This window comes from Misgurnus anguillicaudatus, chromosome 22 (assembly GCF_027580225.2).
Source record: "Misgurnus anguillicaudatus chromosome 22, ASM2758022v2, whole genome shotgun sequence".
In the NCBI taxonomy this organism is placed as follows: domain Eukaryota; kingdom Metazoa; phylum Chordata; class Actinopteri; order Cypriniformes; family Cobitidae; genus Misgurnus; species Misgurnus anguillicaudatus.
The window spans coordinates 27,101,693-27,118,546 of NC_073358.2; the positions used below are offsets into that span (position 1 = coordinate 27,101,693).

General features: G+C 35.9%; 1 protein-coding gene across 2 annotated transcripts; it reads left to right on the forward strand.

The window, feature by feature from the left end:
* Positions 1-396: 396 nt before the first annotated feature.
* atp1b2b (ATPase Na+/K+ transporting subunit beta 2b) lies at positions 397-13,886 on the forward strand. Of its 2 annotated transcripts, XM_073860537.1 has the most exons (8): positions 397-532; positions 694-842; positions 4,811-4,939; positions 5,063-5,167; positions 7,702-7,907; positions 9,153-9,212; positions 11,108-11,203; positions 11,367-13,886. In XM_073860537.1, the coding sequence occupies exons 2-8, from the start codon at positions 752-754 to the stop codon at positions 11,532-11,534; spliced, it is 855 nt and encodes a 284-aa protein (XP_073716638.1). In that variant the 5' UTR covers positions 397-532; positions 694-751; the 3' UTR covers positions 11,535-13,886. The 2 variants fall into 2 exon arrangements, with proteins under 2 accessions (XP_073716638.1, XP_055055800.1); XM_055199825.2 differs by having other exon boundaries at positions 413-842.
* The last annotated feature ends 2,968 nt before the right edge of the window (positions 13,887-16,854 follow it).

Consider the following 16,854-nt stretch of genomic DNA (forward strand, 5'->3'; position numbering starts at 1 on the left):
AGGTCGTATCTGTGTCCTATCTAGCCAGAACTGCTATTTTTCATACTATCCCCAACCCTAAACCCTACATCTCGCGAGATTTTGCTGTAGCTGTACCTCCTCTAGACAGAACCCGGATGCCAAACAAGCCTCTTTTATCGTATGCTTTATGATTTGTTGCCTTACTGATAAGGCGGGGCTAAATGCGACGTTTGGTGCTGTTATTGGCTAAGAAATGATTTGCGTTATATACGGGAGGGGGGGGGCGAAGTGATAATTGACTGTGTGTGGGGGGGGTGATCAGGGCTTGTTTTACTGCAGTTCTCTCTCTCTCTCTCTCTCTCTCTCTCTCTCTCTCTCTCTCTCTCTCTCTCTCTCTCTCTCTCTTTCTCTCTCTCTCTCTCTCTCTCTCTCTCTCTCCCATCTCTCTTGGCTGCGGAATGCGCACTGCATTGGTGGGTGGGCAGATCGCCGGCTTTACAGAGACAGCAAACCAGCCTCTGTTGCATGCAAACAGTGTGTGACGAGATCTTCGCACTCCTATCACCTTATCACCTTTTGCTATAGTTTTCGTTTGAGTGCTTATGTTTCTTTACAGTGCCTCGCGAAACGCTTTTGAGTTTTTCTTATAAACGCTTAAGTCGCTATATCCCGTTCTCCACACAATTTAAGGCTTGAATAGCTCCCATCCCCAACATTTTATTACTCTCAAAGAGAGTGTTAGCCCCGAGGTGTCGACTCTGTGAGTGCATATTTATTTCGTCCAGAGAAAATGGCAAAAGATGATAAGAAGGACGGATGGAAGGAGTTTTTCTGGAACCCAAGAACCGGCGAGTTCTGCGGCAGGACCGCCAGCAGTTGGGGTAAGTGGGTTTAGCAAAGCATTAAGATGAGCACGCGTTGCGTCTATGCATAAATTCCACTTTAAATTTGTGAGCATTTGTGCTTAGTTTAATCGCGAGCATACCAAACATCACTTTCTTAGTACGGGAAAGTTCATTGACAAGACGTCGCTGTCCATGGTGCTTAAACTCCAGTGCGCGTACCGGTGAACTGCAGTTTTACCTGTGATGCGTCACATGCTTTTCTCGTTTCGTTTCGTCTCATCTCATCTGATCTGCGTTTCGTGTAGCTTTAAAAATGCATCTACATTCCAATCGTTTTATTTTATTTTAAATGTTTTAATGTTTGGCATCTTTTCGGATAAATGCTTTGAAATAATGGCTTTTGGATAGAAATGTCAGATGCGCATTATATGATTTTTCTCTTAACTTGTTAAAACTTTATAAACATATGCAAAGTAACATGTCTGTTTAGTTCTTCTCTAAATCCTCTTCGTTACCTTTATTCCTCATAATGGTACAAATAGTCCTGTGCACTGACATTGAAATAATTTTATGTAGCAAAGTTCGCCAGAGTGTGTGCGTGGGGGTTGTAAATTAGTCTAACATGTAATCCTTTCCTAATAGGCTCATTGGTTGCCTTGGTGAGGCTGATGCAGTCTATTAAAGGGTCATATATTATTTTAGAAATTGAGGGTATCTTTCAATCGGGATGATGGCCGTTGCACTGCAGAACTGCCCTCTGGCGTCACAGCTGTCAGTGGTGTGAGTGTGTGTGTTTGTAAGCGCGCGCGTGTGTGTTTGCTTGACTGGGAGAAATGTTTGATGACTGCATGCAAGACGTCCATCTATGCCAGCACATTTGGCTCTTGGGAACTCAGTGTGCGTGCGCGCGCGTGTGTCTGTGTGTGCTTCTTAATTAGTCTATTTTTGTCTGTGCCCAAACACGAGTGAAGCTTGGTACAGTACAGTACACTTACATTCTTTAACAAAGTACATCCTCATTACTGGGGCTTATTGGTGACCTATAGAGGACAGCGAGAGTCTGAGCTATACATTTATACAGCTGTATCTCTTACTGAAGCTTATCTGGGGTTGCTTGGGGTTGAAAGAGGTCAACACATCACATATAGCCACTTAAGTTTAATCTTAGCATTGGCCATTTCAAACAGATCTTGTGCATCCCATATTGTAAAACATCAATCCTGTAACTGAATTTCTAACCACTCATGTGATAACAGCTCTAAAACATACAAGAAGTAAACATTTAAAACCCCAATTCAAGCACTAGGCATAGAAATGATGCATCTAATAAGTCACCGAGATATTTATTAAGGTACTGGCTGGTGGTTTACTTTATAGCGAGTGCATCCAATTATGAAACTAACCCAGTGCAAAGTTTCTGCCAAAGCAGATCATTTAAATATAAAAATAACCGAAAGGACAGATTGTTCCCTTTGATCACATGTCTGTTTCTCTGAAGCTGTTTGATAGGATGGCGGCTGGATGATGGATTCTGGAAGTGATGAATCAGATTAGAGTAGAAAGGAGGTGGGCAGATCTAAAGAGACTGTTTGTGGGGTTTTTGTCTGTGTTAATGAATGAGAACATGCAAGCAACAGATCACAGAAGAAGACTCTGAAGCTTTCTTTCAGAGTGCATTTGAATTAGAGGGTTGAAAGGAGGACGATGGCTTTCATCATGATGAGAGAGATAAAGAAACACAAGCACACAGATAGTGTATAACTCTCACCCTGTGCTGCATTTGACACACATATGCACACACACACACACACACACACACACACACACACACACACACACACACACACATTCTGGTTTCCATGTTTTGTGGGGACATTCCATAGACGTAATGCATTTTATACCACACAAACTGTATATTCTATTCCCCTTACCTACCCCATTCCCTAACCCCAACCATCACAGAAACCCTTGTTCTACTCACATTTTCAAGAAACATCATTCTGTTTGATTTATAAGCTTGTTTCCTCATGGGGATGTCAAAATGTCCCCACAAGGTCAAAAAATACTGGTATTCCGATATTTATGGGGACAATTGATCCCCACAGCGTGATAGGTTGTGAAAAGAGCCAGCACAGCTAATCAGGATACAACACCACAGTTTTAACCTGAAACCAAGTTTAGCAAGTAATTTTTGGAGGTACTCAGTATCCTCATCCCTTTTCCAGACTGTTATTTTTAGGCATTGTGATCTAACTAGAAGTGCCTATTGAATTTTGATCATTCTGGGTTGCATTAATATTCTGCACAAGTCAGCTTGCTGCTTTACACACACACACACATAATCCTTTCTCACTTTCTCTCACACAGCAACTGCATCCTTTTACCCTTTACTTTTTCAGGTATTTAGACGTTACCACACACACTTTGTTATCAGGAGCGTTCTGTGTGTGTAACTGTAGCCTGTAGAGTAACCTTTCATGACACACCAGTTTTCGGTCAGTGAAAGCTTGTCTGTGTGGAGAGCTTCAGGATGCAGTAGAATAGAGATCCGATATCTTCTCCCTCAACATTGGGCAACTTGATCAACTGTCCCCCAGGACTTCAAAAGGTGACCTCTCGGAGCTCAGGTGTCTTGTAGCTTAATGAACTCTTCTCAGGCATATGTGTTCCTGCTATCCACCACTTAGGCAACCACCACCAGACTTGTTGTTTTAGAAGTTTTAATGTCCATCCACATTTATTTTTCAATCTATTTTTATTAAGATACAAACAGAAAATACAGGAAATATCTACAAAAAAAATTAAAGTGAAGTAAAAATACTAATTTCTTTAAAATAAGAAATTAGGATTTAATTTTATTTAGGTTTTTAATTTTAAAACTGTTTTAATTCTATCACTGCTATCATCTGCCTAAACCCCACCATTCAGTAGCCTACTCTGCTCTGATTGGTCAACCGACAGAGTCTCCGCACAGACCACAGATCAGTGGCACAGAGTCAACATGTATTGACCTAGTGCTAACTTGATTTACTGAGAAGACATTATCGACATCATATCATTCATCATTAATCCAAGCAATAAAAACGACGACAGAAACTAAAGCTTTTACACTCATTTAAGCATTTATGTAAGCTAACCGGGTCATAGCAAAACCGTAAGTGCAGCATGCGTTAGCCGCTTGCTAACGTGACTCTCTGACAGTATATTAAGAGTTTAAACAATGACATTATTCATCATTAAATCAAGCAATAAAAACGACAATAGACATTAACATTTTACAGTCATTTAAGCAAGTTTGTAGATATCATCATACTCACAGGTTGTGGTTAGAAGACACATGTTGTTCCAAATAAAGTGGGTACTGAACCATCTTTCATTGCCAAACATCTAGTAAATCACTCCGTTAAAAATTTATTTTACCCACTGATTCTTCACAGCCAAACATTTAGTATATCCCTCCTTGAAAAAGTAATTTTAACCACAGATTCTTCATATATCTTCATCCTTTGGTAGTGAAAACAACACAAAACAACTGAAAACACAGCGTGATATGATGTTTACACATTAACTAGCTGTGGGCAGGTCATAGTTTTCGTTTCTCCCGCGGGCAAGGCTGTAGGCGGAGATTATTATGCAAAGTGTTCATGTGACATAGATAAATCCTCTATCTTGGCCCCATCTGTGCTAGGCGGCAGGACAGACATTCGCCATTTGATCCATGTAGGATCACCAGACGTAAGGGATGAATATGTATAGTAAGGAATGTGATGTAGTGAATGTTATGTACAGTATGTACAGTATATACGACTGGAGGGCAGTTGGCTTTGGTGAGACAGTAAGAGGATTACAACACTTGTTTCTTTTCTTAGTTACATCACCAGAAAGAGAGAGAATGTGAAGCACATTTCTTCAATCAAATATATTATTTGTAATTTGTTCCTTAATTGAATTACTAATGCATTGACGCTAATTTAATGATCTACTACAATTATTATTGTGTGTAGGTCTGATCCTGTTGTTTTATCTGGCGTTCTACATTTTCCTGGCTGGCTTATTTACTCTCACCATGTACGTAATGCTGCAGACACTTGATGACTATAAACCAACATACCAGGACAGACTTGCAACTCCAGGTACTACACACATACTGACTTCACATGATCAACACAACACGTAGTGTAGTTTTACAATTACACATGCACGTGCACGCACACAAAGAAAGTATCTTTCCATTATTGTCATTCTATTCTTTGCAGGTATGATGATCAGGCCTAAAGGTGAGGAACTGGAGCTTGCTTACACTATACAGTACACAGAGACCTGGGAAAGATACGTTCAGGCCCTCAATAACTTCCTCACTCGTGAGTAACACGCTGTTTGATGTTTGTATGTGTTTATGTGGGAAAGCATAAAACAGTATATGTTATCATGTTCATTACACTCTAAAAATTCCTGGGTCATAAAGGGACAAAATGTATGCTTTTAGAAGGTGCATTTAGAAGAATCTTTTGACAGAAATGCCATTTAATATACTTAACTATATTATTGGTGGTGTATAAAAACATTACATAATGAACTGTATTGTTTTTATTACCTTAGAATTAATAGTTTTTATCTACATACACATCGTGGGTCTCCTTACATGGAAGTCGCCGTCATGTTTCCACAGTAGCCCTAAATGGACAAACTGCTCTACAGAGCACGTTTTGTCACTGTGTGGTCTCAGATGATGATATGTTTGTCCTCTGGTGGCTATCGTAGCTTCTCTATACATTTTGAAAGGAATGGGTGGGCTGTGGACTGTGGACAGTGGTGGCTCGTGACTGCTCATCCAAGGGGTGCTAATTTAAAATAAGTGTCATGTGTTTGTTGCATCATGTGAACCATGTGCATCACGTGTTTTGTCAAAATAAGTGCCCGCTGCACACGCATCAAAATCGTTTATGATAAAAGAGACACTCACGTTCACAAAATACACGCAAGACACTCCCTTAACTGTAAACTCTGATTTGATGAGATTATGCGAGTATCTGGCAAACGCGAGCGTCTTTTTAACAAACCCTTTAGATACGTCTGCAGCAGGCACTTATTTTGACAAGACACGTGATGCACATAGGTTCACTCGATGCGCAAATCACATATTTTGAAAAAGGAACCACACACATGACGGGCTACATACATGTTGTGACGAACTTGCATCGAGCGCCCTCAAAAAAAGAAGTCACCAGCCACCACTGCCGCTAGATGCCTCTAAAATCTACACACAGCATCTTTAACCCTTGTTGGGTCAAATATGAACATTTTCTGGTTTAGTTTAATTCAATGGCTGGGTTTGTCCCTTTTTGACCAAACGCTGGGTTAAAAATAAGAGTGTTATAAAGCAAATTTAATCCAACAGAAAATGGCCGAAATTTCTATATAACAGGCAATTAAAACCAATTGCAGAAAATACTTCTTAATATTTAAATGAAATTGAAATGAAAAACTGTAATTTGTTTTGAATCGGAATATTGTTTTTTTTTTCACAAATTAGTGGTCTGTGAGCTTCATCATTATTATTTTTTTATTTATGTGCCCTGATAATCTTTAAAGCGTAACTAAACCCCTGGTCAGAGCCTGACTCCACCCACTGGCAATATTTGAAAAATGCAAGAAAAGTAGGCAGATCCCAACAGAGATAGAGGGGATGAACTAAGCTCGTACCAAGTGTGTGGTGAGCTTGAACCTGCTTACGTCACGAGTCATTTTTTGGACCCAACATCCAATAGGGAAATTCAACTGCAGCAGCCACCGTTCAACCTGAAGAGGGCAGCACCCAGACGTTTTTACACAATATATTGTAGTATTGAAACACTTCATATCCAAATGTCAAAAAACTTACTAAAATCAATGAACAGCACTAATAAACCATCATTCTTACAGATCAGTAACTAAAAAAAGTTGGATCGGGGTTTAGTTACTCTTTAATAAAAAACACAATTCTCCTCCCCTCCTCAAAATGATCTGTCTTTACTTCTGGTCATATAGTATGGCAGGTGGGCGAGGTCCGGCAGCTAGAATTCGTCCAATTAAAAGTATTTCTACCATTGAAATAATATTAGAGACATTATTTAAAGTCGCAATGAAATTGAAATGAAAAACTATATATATATATATATCTTTTTTAAATATTGTGGTATTATTAACAAATGACTTATCTGTGAGCTTCATTATTTTTTTTTTAATTCGTGTGTGCTCATAATCTTTAATCAAAAATGCAAATCTGCTCCCCTCCTAAAAACGATCTATCTTCACTTCCGGTCATATAGTATGGCAGGTGGGCGGGGTCCGGGAGAAGATTGCAGCGATTAGCAATTAGCAACACGACCCAACTTCAAACGATCCAATCAGATCTCGATGGACAAATTCAAATCCAGCCCTGTTTTATTTCATTTCAGAAGCCGTTTCATTCGGATATACGTCACCACGGGGAAAATAAGGCAATCGCTACTTCCGTTTCATGGCGACTTAAAGGTCGAAAAACTAAATACTGTAAATACTGAAATAACAGCAATTTTTTACAGTGTAGTGTTGCTTTAAGTTTATGCATTTGGCAGACGTACAGTACAAGGTATACATTTTTAATTTTATCAGCATGTGTTCCTGCTTCCATGACCTTTTGCACTGCTAATGCAATGCTCTGCCGCTGAAATCTCAACATGATTATTGTAGGTAAAATTTACTGATGTGAAACTAAATAATTTCATACACTGTAGTGTAAATATCTACCTCGATGTAGATGGATCATTTATTTAAACAAACCTATGACTAGGCTACTATGCTGTATATGTAGACCATTTGCATTTTTTCACTTACAAATAATTTTTTTTAAATGTCCTGTTGTCTGTTTATGCAGCTTACAATGACTCAATCCAGGCACGGAAGAATATTGAATGTAAACGAGATCAGTACTTTATCCAGGAGGACAGTGGAACTTTGAAAAACTATCCCAAGCGCTCTTGCCAGTTCAACCGCACCATCCTGGGTAATTGCTCGGGTGTCACCGATCCTGTCTATGGTTATAACAGTGGCCAGCCCTGTATCATCATCAAGCTCAATCGTGTAAGAGAACCGACTATAGTGGATGAAAGAGTGAAATGTTTGTGTCAACACATTTTCCATTAATGGAAAATTTAAAAAAGAGGGAAATGAGTAGAGGACTACTGAGAATATACAGAGAGCAAGTCATTATCACAAAATGAATCTTTTATCATGCTAAAGGGGTTTATATTGAAATAATGACCATCTGACTGTCCATTATCCATCATTACTTTTTTATTGGCTGCTTACCAAATAAATATGTTTGCAGGCATGAAATATTGATTTGAGTTGAAATTATTTTATTACATTACTAGTACATTATCTACTATATTAGATTCTGCCACAGGTGGACAGTACTTTACTATTGTTACTCTCCTAAAGTACATTTTTTAAGTAGTGTTTTTCTTTGGAAAACATTTACTCCACTACATTCTAAAGCATAATATCATACTTTTATTATTCCACTATATAGTTCCCTACATTTTTTAATTTACATTTTAATTACATTAAAATCTAGTACTTACTTTTACCTTATGTACTTAAGTACAACAGCCTGTATTAATAAAATGTAGTGGAGTAAAAAGTATTATATTATGCTTTGGCATGTAGTGAAGGATGTTTTCCAAAGAAAAACTTTACGGATACTTGAAAATGTACTTTACTACCGTCCATCTCTGGCTTCTGCTAAGACGATAGTCCATTACAATAGTTAACAATCAATCTGGCCCTGGAAAAGTATAACAATATTAATTAATGTATTATTATTATATTTTTTATCTTTTTTATACATTTTTATGCCTTCCAAATATTTTTTCCAATGGATTTAATAGCTAACATATTTAGCTCCAAGTTATGTCTGTCTTCATTTTAAGTATCTCTTTTTGGGTCTTAATTTGCTTTACTTGCCTTACTTCTTGCCTTAATTGGATCATCAAATTTTGCATCAAAAATTCACCAAATATATTAAAATAAACTTTAAAGTCATCCAAGGCCATTTTATCCATTGTCAGCAAAAGTTTAATATGCATGACACCAAATGCACCAGTAAGAAAAGAGCAAGAGACTGCAGAGAGATATAAAAGTAGTTAAATTGAAGTAAAGTAAGTTGAACTGAACGGTCAGTTAGTTCAGTAGTCATTATAAAAAAATATTTGTCTGCTTAATACCACAGCTGACAAATCTGAATCAAGTTTTCCAGATGACTAATAAATAAAATGCTTAGTTTATATTTTACTTATCTATCTGTCTACGTTTCTCATTTTGCAGGTTATTGGTCTTTTACCTGGGAAGGAAAGTAGGGCTCCTTTCATCACATGTGGTGGTAAGGTAAGAGCGTCCTGTCTTTTGGCCTATGTCTTACACTCTCTCACTCTCCTTATCTTTCTCTCCTTTAGAAAAGGATTGATTTCAGATTAAAGATACATGAGGCATTCAACAAAGCGGCCAGATTAAATTAGCTAGTAATTGGAACTGTAGCCGTCTTCTGAGAAAAGCTGCCACGAGAGGCTTTGTGGTGCTGATTTACTACAATACAAATAAAATAAATAAATAACAAACATGAGTGAGTTGTAACATTACAAGACATATTAATACACCAAAAAAAAATTCTCACTTTTGGTTTTTTTGGCATATATGCATTGTAAAAGTGAAAGCTGGATTAATTTAAAAAATTACTTCAGTTGGTAACACGTAAAATTTTTTTTTGAAAAACATAATTTTTAAAGTATTACCAATTTAAGTAATTTTTGAGTAGATCAAACTTTCACTTTTAACAGTGTGTTTCATCATCACTCTCTCATCTTTCTTCCTGTTTTTTCTGTTGTTGTTATTGTTGATGTTGTTTCAGTGTTTGTTCAACATTTGATGTTTTACAACATTGTCCATCATCTCTATTGTTTTCTTTTTTGTTTTTGTGTATGTTTTCCATCTGTTCTCCCCCTCCATTTTTGTCAGAAATACAAAGTTGGGAAAGAGGAGTGGGTAAGAATAATGAACTGTGCCAGTGGTTTGATAGAGCTGAATAATTTAACCAAAAATCACTTGAACAGAGGCATATAATATATTATATACTTTATAAGCAGTGTTGGGGGTAACACATTACAAGTAAAGCACATTATGTAATAATATTACTTTTATGAAGTAACGAGTAAAGTAATGCATTACTTTTTAAATGTACACATTAATATTTGAGTTACTTTTTTAAAAAAAGTAATGCAAGTTACTTTTCAGTTTAATTAATTCAATTTAAAAATAAAATTATGTACTAAATTAAACATAGAATTACGCACTCTGTGCGCCTGAGCGGGAACAGTTTGAGTCAGAAACGGAGATGGCAGGCCCGAGCTTGATATTTTTGCGATCATAAAAAACACCTGCAAGGCCTGAAAGAGATCAAGCCTCCCCCAAGTAAGAAAAAGTAACAAAAAAATAAAGTAAAAGTAACGTAAGCATTACTTCCCATGAAAAGTAACTAAGTAACACAATTAGTTTTTGTGGAGTAACTTAATATTGTAATGCATTACTTTTAAAAGTAACTTTCCCCAACACTGTTTAAAAGTAACACTTAAGATTGTATTTGTTAACACTTAGTTAATGCGTTAACAATGAATAATACTTCTACAGCATTTATTAATCTTAGTTCATGTTAATTAATGTACCATGAACTAACATGAATTAGTTTGAAATGAACTACCATTAACAAGAATTAATAAATGCTGAAAAACTATATTGTTTATTGTTAGTTAATGCATTTACTAATTTTAACTAATACAACCTTACTGTAAAGGGCTACCATTATATAATATATTATAATATAGTCACGGTCTAAATAGCACTAAAAGCCCGTAATCATGGGGAAAACATTTTTAGTGATATAAGCACCTATCAAGAACCATGCGGGAGTGATATAGCAGCACTATAGCATCAGATACAGGTTCTATACAGGTGCTACACGGGTACTTCATAGGTGCTATATGGCACTTAGGATGGTTCCCCTATGATTACAAGCCACTTTTAGTGCTATTTATCACCGTTTGTTTTTAGAGTGTACAATGCTGTAAAAAAATGAAAAATATAATTTTTAGCATGTCTTAACAACATAAAATTACATGATTCTTAATACAATTTAAGCATAAGATCAACTCTAAAAGTAGTAGTAGTTTTGTTAGATCAAACTGATGTCCTCAAATTGAGATAAATGCACAGTGCTCTCCTCTCTGCAGACTGATGACTCAGATAAACTTGGTGAACTACAGTACTATCCCCCCGATGGCTCTTTCAACCTCATGTATTACCCATACTACGGAAAGAAATCCCAGGTATATCATACACACACACACACACACACACACACACACATCCCTGCAGCAAACACATACACATATCCTACACATTCACTTAAAGGATACATACGATCAATATTCTTCTATACATCCTACCCAATGAAAAAATGTTTTTCCCCTCACTCTTCTTCTGCTGCAGGTTAACTATTCTCAGCCTCTAGTGGCCATTAAGTTCCTTAACATTACCAAAAATGTGGATGTCAACGTGGAGTGCAGAATCAATGCTAACAACATTCCTGATGGCACTGAACGAGACAAATTTGCTGGACGGGTTTCTTTTAAACTGAGGATCAACTCCATAAATTAAATTGAAGAACGTCTGTTTCTATCTTTTACATGAACACACAAACACATACATCAGCTACTTCAGTAGGGACAGATAGACATAAGTCATGAATAATCAATACAGACATAGCAAAGAATAACAAATAAAACCCAGAGACTGACTGCATTAGTGAGGTTATATAGAGTAAGCATGGTTGTGTCATTGTGTGTATTTATGTGTGTACATCAGTGTCTGTATGTGTGTCTGCATGTGTGGTTTAAGATTATTTTCCGAAACACAATTTTTGTGCATGCTCAGTAATGAGCTTTTAATTTTATATATATATATATATATATATATATATATATATATATATATATATATATATATATATATATTATTACAATGAGGAGAAACTTTGAGTTGATTTTGTAAAATGGGCAAAGATTCAGCACCTAATAAATTATACAATAGTTATACATCTTAATTAATATAGGAAATGGATGTAGTGAGTCCATAAAAAGATTTCATTTTCAAAGATTTGACTTATGTAGCATTGTAGACTGGCATGACCTTGTGTGTGTTTATAGTGTCTGAAATCTTTTGTTTGCATGTGTGCAATCGAGTTAAAATCCCTCCCCCATCTGCTGGCTTTATAGCTGGAGAGGATATTTTATACCAACACGTAGATATGCCGCACGATAAACATAAGCGAACATTCCCCTCCAATAAACACACATCTTTTTTGTTATGCAGGCAAACATTTCTGCATTCCTATTCGTTTACTTCTATCAGTTTGTACTATTATATAATGAAGTGTGTCTAACACACGTTTCATTTATCATGAGGCGTGTCTCTTTAAGTTTGTTTACTGTATGTGTATAAATAGGTCTCTTTTTTGCATGTGCATTATAGTTTGTTGCACATAATGATGGTACTTGATATCTTGTAATGAATGAAGTGACTGTGTGCTTATAGATGACAGCAGGCATCTATAGGTAAAAAATGTGTGTTTGGGATGTGTGTGTGACTTCATGTATGTGTGTACTTGGATTTATTTGATTTATTAATCTTGTTTCATGTTAAACATCTTTGGGCACAATTTACTTTTGAGTTTATTTTGATTTTGATTGTAACTTTACCATATACTGTATCGCCATACTTTTAACAGCAGGAACAGCAGGCTTATGTTTCTGCTGATAAGAAAGTATGAAGTACACAGGACTTTACCCTGCACGAGTCAATAAAACATAAACAATTCCATTCATCTCATTTCTCATTATTTGTTTAAATCTCATTTCTGATCTGTATTCATGATCTCACCTCATGTCATACGTGAAGTCCATAGGTTGTAAGGTTTACTGTCATGCAAAGAACTGATCACCCATTACAATGTACACACAGTTGTTATGTGTCATAGTCCATCTGACAAGAGTCTACACTCTTTCTAATGCCCTAATCCTTTAATCCCATTGGATAATCCTAACTAGGTACAGTGCTTTACACCAGCATTTGCCCACATCTCGTCACAACCTTATGTTCACGTCTATATAAAATAAAATGTTTATGTACTGAATAACATTTAATGCAGAAATGTAAACATATATTGTTTATCAATGAATACCTTTCATGTGTGTGTGTGTGCGTGCGTGCATGCATGTGTGTGTGGTACAGTTACTTGATCCAGCAGGAAGAGATTAAAACCCTAAATTAAAAATGTATTAACCTCAAGCTCAGATCATATGTCATTAACTCACCCTATTACAGTAGTTCACTAAAACAGCAAAAATCCACATCATTGGGCAAATATATTTATGATTATTATTTCTAATACACAGTTTTCATCACTGCAACAGTTTCCACACAAAGATAAAATGAGAAATATAACAAATGCAGATTTTGCTGCATGCAAGCTTTCCAAAGGTTTATGTGTATAAACAGCGCCCCTGGTGGAAGAGGTGTGGTTGGCCTCTCGTATGCCACCAAATGTTTCATGAGTGAACTACACATATTAGTTTGAATTAATATATTACAGGAATCTTCTCAAATGCAAGACATTTATATTTTAAATCCGCTTTTCTTTAGAATGGCCGATCACAAAGAGAATAATATATTATTATATTTAAATACATATATTGGTGAGAATGGCTAGATTAGAGCTTATATTTTTAAAGAACTTATATTTATATTTTTGTTTGACATCTATGATAAAGCATGCACTGTTAAAGCTGGGAAATTTGTTCCTATAATGCTTGGATCTGACTGTAATCTTTGCAATACCAAAGTGTCTGTAACTCTTCACATATGCTTCAAAACACTGACAATATATAGAATATATGTGTAACATTGACATAGAAATTATAAAATGATTATTACATAAACTGTTCAAAATCATTGTGAGCTCTATGAGAGATTAATTTCAACCAACAAACAATCAGACTGCTTTTGGAATGAAGAATGGATAAAGATCTTTAACTTAGCCTAATGTACACTAGATATTAATGCTGTGGTTTGGATTTCTGAAGTGCTTGGGTGGGTGTGAACAGCCTCACCCTAGCAACATGCCATACAGATAGCAGCTGATCTTCTGGAAACTGATTAATGTTTAATGAACAATAAAAAATGTTTTGTTTCATTTGAAATTTTATTAACTGTTAACTTATCAGTTAATTCTACTAAAACCTTACAGGGACAGCTTCCCAGACAGGGTTTAGACTTATTTTAGATATTGTTTTAGATATTAGGACATTTAAGTAGGGTACAAACATACCCTACAAAAAAAAAAAACATAAATTGTGTGCATCTTCAGACAAAACAATAACACTAATATATTTTAAGATATGTAAGTGCAAGATTTTTTTTAATTAAACAAAGAATAAACAAGCCCTGTCTGGGAAACCGCCTTATGTTAAAGGGGCCATGGCACAAGACTTTTTTAAGATGTCAAATAAATCTTTGGTGTCCCCAGAGCACATATGTGAAGTTTTAGCTCAAAATACCATATAAATAATTTATTATAGCATGTTAAAATTGCCACTTTGTAGGTGTGCCGTTTTGTGTGTGTTCTTTAAAATGCAAATGAGCTGATGAAATTCAAACACTGATCATAATGATGGTGGTTTGTTGCAATTAAAACTCAGTTGTGCTTTTCTCTGCACTAAAGGGCAGTGCTGTGGTTGGATATAGTGCAGATTAAGGGGTGGTGGTATTATTGTAATAAGAGCTCCTTATGACATCATAAGGAGAGCCAAATTTCAACGACTTATTTTTTCATGTGCTTGTAGAGAATGGTTTACCAAAACTAAGTTACTTGGTTGATCTTTTTCACATTTTCTAGATTGATAGAAGCACTGGGGACCCAATCATAGCACTTAAACATGGAAAAAGTCAGATTTTCATGCCATTGCCCCTTTAAATAATAAGCAATAAACATAACTAAAGTGAAACAAAAATCTGTCTTCTCGATTTAATAATTATTTAATATAATAATTATATAATAGCCTTTAGATGGGAGTTGGAGTGGTGGAGGGTGTATGAGGAGGGTATGAGTTGTCAAAGAGAGAGAGGGGGGGATATAAAGGGTATTGTTATATAAACAATGCCGATTAAAGCATATAAATATCACAAATACCTAATTTTGCTTTTAAAAGATACTTTTGTATATTAATGACAGTGGCAGGTCTAAGTAAAACAGAATTATCTGTTGTTACACCAGGCCAACTTCACTGGGTTAAATATAAAGATTTTTGAGGGCATTGGCCTACAATATTTGCACTAAGGTTTACTGGAATAATTGTGCCAGGTTATATAGGTTACACGAGTCAAGGTAAATATTAATCCTGCAATGTTGTGAGAACAAAAAATATGAGTCATGAATGAGAACAAGATTAGATTGTTCAATAAAATTAAATAATTGAAAGCAAACTACTTTGAATAAATTAAATATAATTTATATATATATCTATATATATATATATATATATATATATACATATATATATATATATATATATATATATATATATGAACACCAAATATAATGTGTTAATGCAAAAGATTTTAATGAAGTGTAGGGGTAGTGTGTGCATTTAAAAAGGTCCAAAGATTTGAAAATATCCTCACAAATATAATTAAACAGGTTAAAAACTGTGTTACTGTGTAAACTCTGCCAAATAGTGTTTTTATTCAATAATGACAATTTTGTGTGTGGGGTCTTTTAAGGGTAGAAAACAGTAGTTTTAGGGGGAAAACCTTTTCATTTATAAAAAATCCTCATTAATATACATTATATTATTATTGAAATAACATCTTAAAGCACTTTTTTCCCATCAGAACGCTGGGCTTATTTAACAAGGTTCTGACTCTGAATGTGTTTATTGGCATGAAAATGATTATGAGCCAAGTCACCATCAAGATAAATATTTAGTTGTTAAGACATTTATAAATTTTGGAACATATTAAAAGACAGGGTGTGAATTCACTTTTGTAAAAACATTAGATTAGTTACTTACCATTAGAAAAAAAAATCTAGGGCCTGCACTGTTTCCTGCTCACCTTACAATCCCTATTTCTAACTCTAATTGAGACCCTGGGGTGAACTGCAGCCCTGCCTGCCCCAAACAGGCTACCGGCTTCAAATGTAAAGGGCAGGTAGGCACTCATGTGTTTCCCAAAAGCATTGTTTGCTAAATATGTTCATTGTTACCATTGAACGACCATAGTTGCTTTCATGATATTTGCTGTAGCTATCTTTATATTGTTATGGATTTTTCAAGATTTACATGTTGCAGGCAAGTCAGCTATAAATGTATACTGCCCAGCCTACCTATCTCATCTGACAGAATGCAGTGCGATTAATGATCTGCGTTGTAAGTAGTGATCATTGCACTTTTAATGTCATTACAACAGTGGCGGCTGGTGCCTGCTCTTCCAAGGGCACAAATTCAATGTGTTCGAAGTGCTTGTGTTTTCAAAATATGTGTTTGTTGCAACATGTGAACCATGTGCATCACGTGTTTTGTCAAAATAAGTGCCTGCTGGACACGCGTCAAAACAGTCTATGATAAAAGAGAGGCTCACGCTCCCAAAATACACGCAAGACACTCCCTTAACAGTAAACTCTGATTACGCATGAGATTATGTGAGTATCTGGCAAACGCGAGCGTCTTTTTTACCATAAACCCTTTAGACGCCTCTGCAGCAGGCACTTATTTTGACAAGACACGTAGGATAACTCGACGCACAGAACACATATTTTGAAATTACGAACCAAACACATGACGGGCTACATACATGTTGTGACGAACTTTGCATCATGCGCCCTCGAAAAAAGAAGTCACCGGCCGCCACTGCATTATAAGAA

Bases quoted from the DNA above. Each gene is read 5' to 3' on its own strand.
- atp1b2b (XM_073860537.1), top strand. From the start codon at position 752: ATGGCAAAAGATGATAAGAAGGACGGATGGAAGGAGTTTTTCTGGAAC. The intron at 5,168-7,701 runs GTGAGTAACACG...CTGTTTATGCAG, and splicing joins CCTCAATAACTTCCTCACTC to CTTACAATGACTCAATCCAG. The intron at 11,204-11,366 runs GTATATCATACA...CTTCTGCTGCAG, and splicing joins ACTACGGAAAGAAATCCCAG to GTTAACTATTCTCAGCCTCT.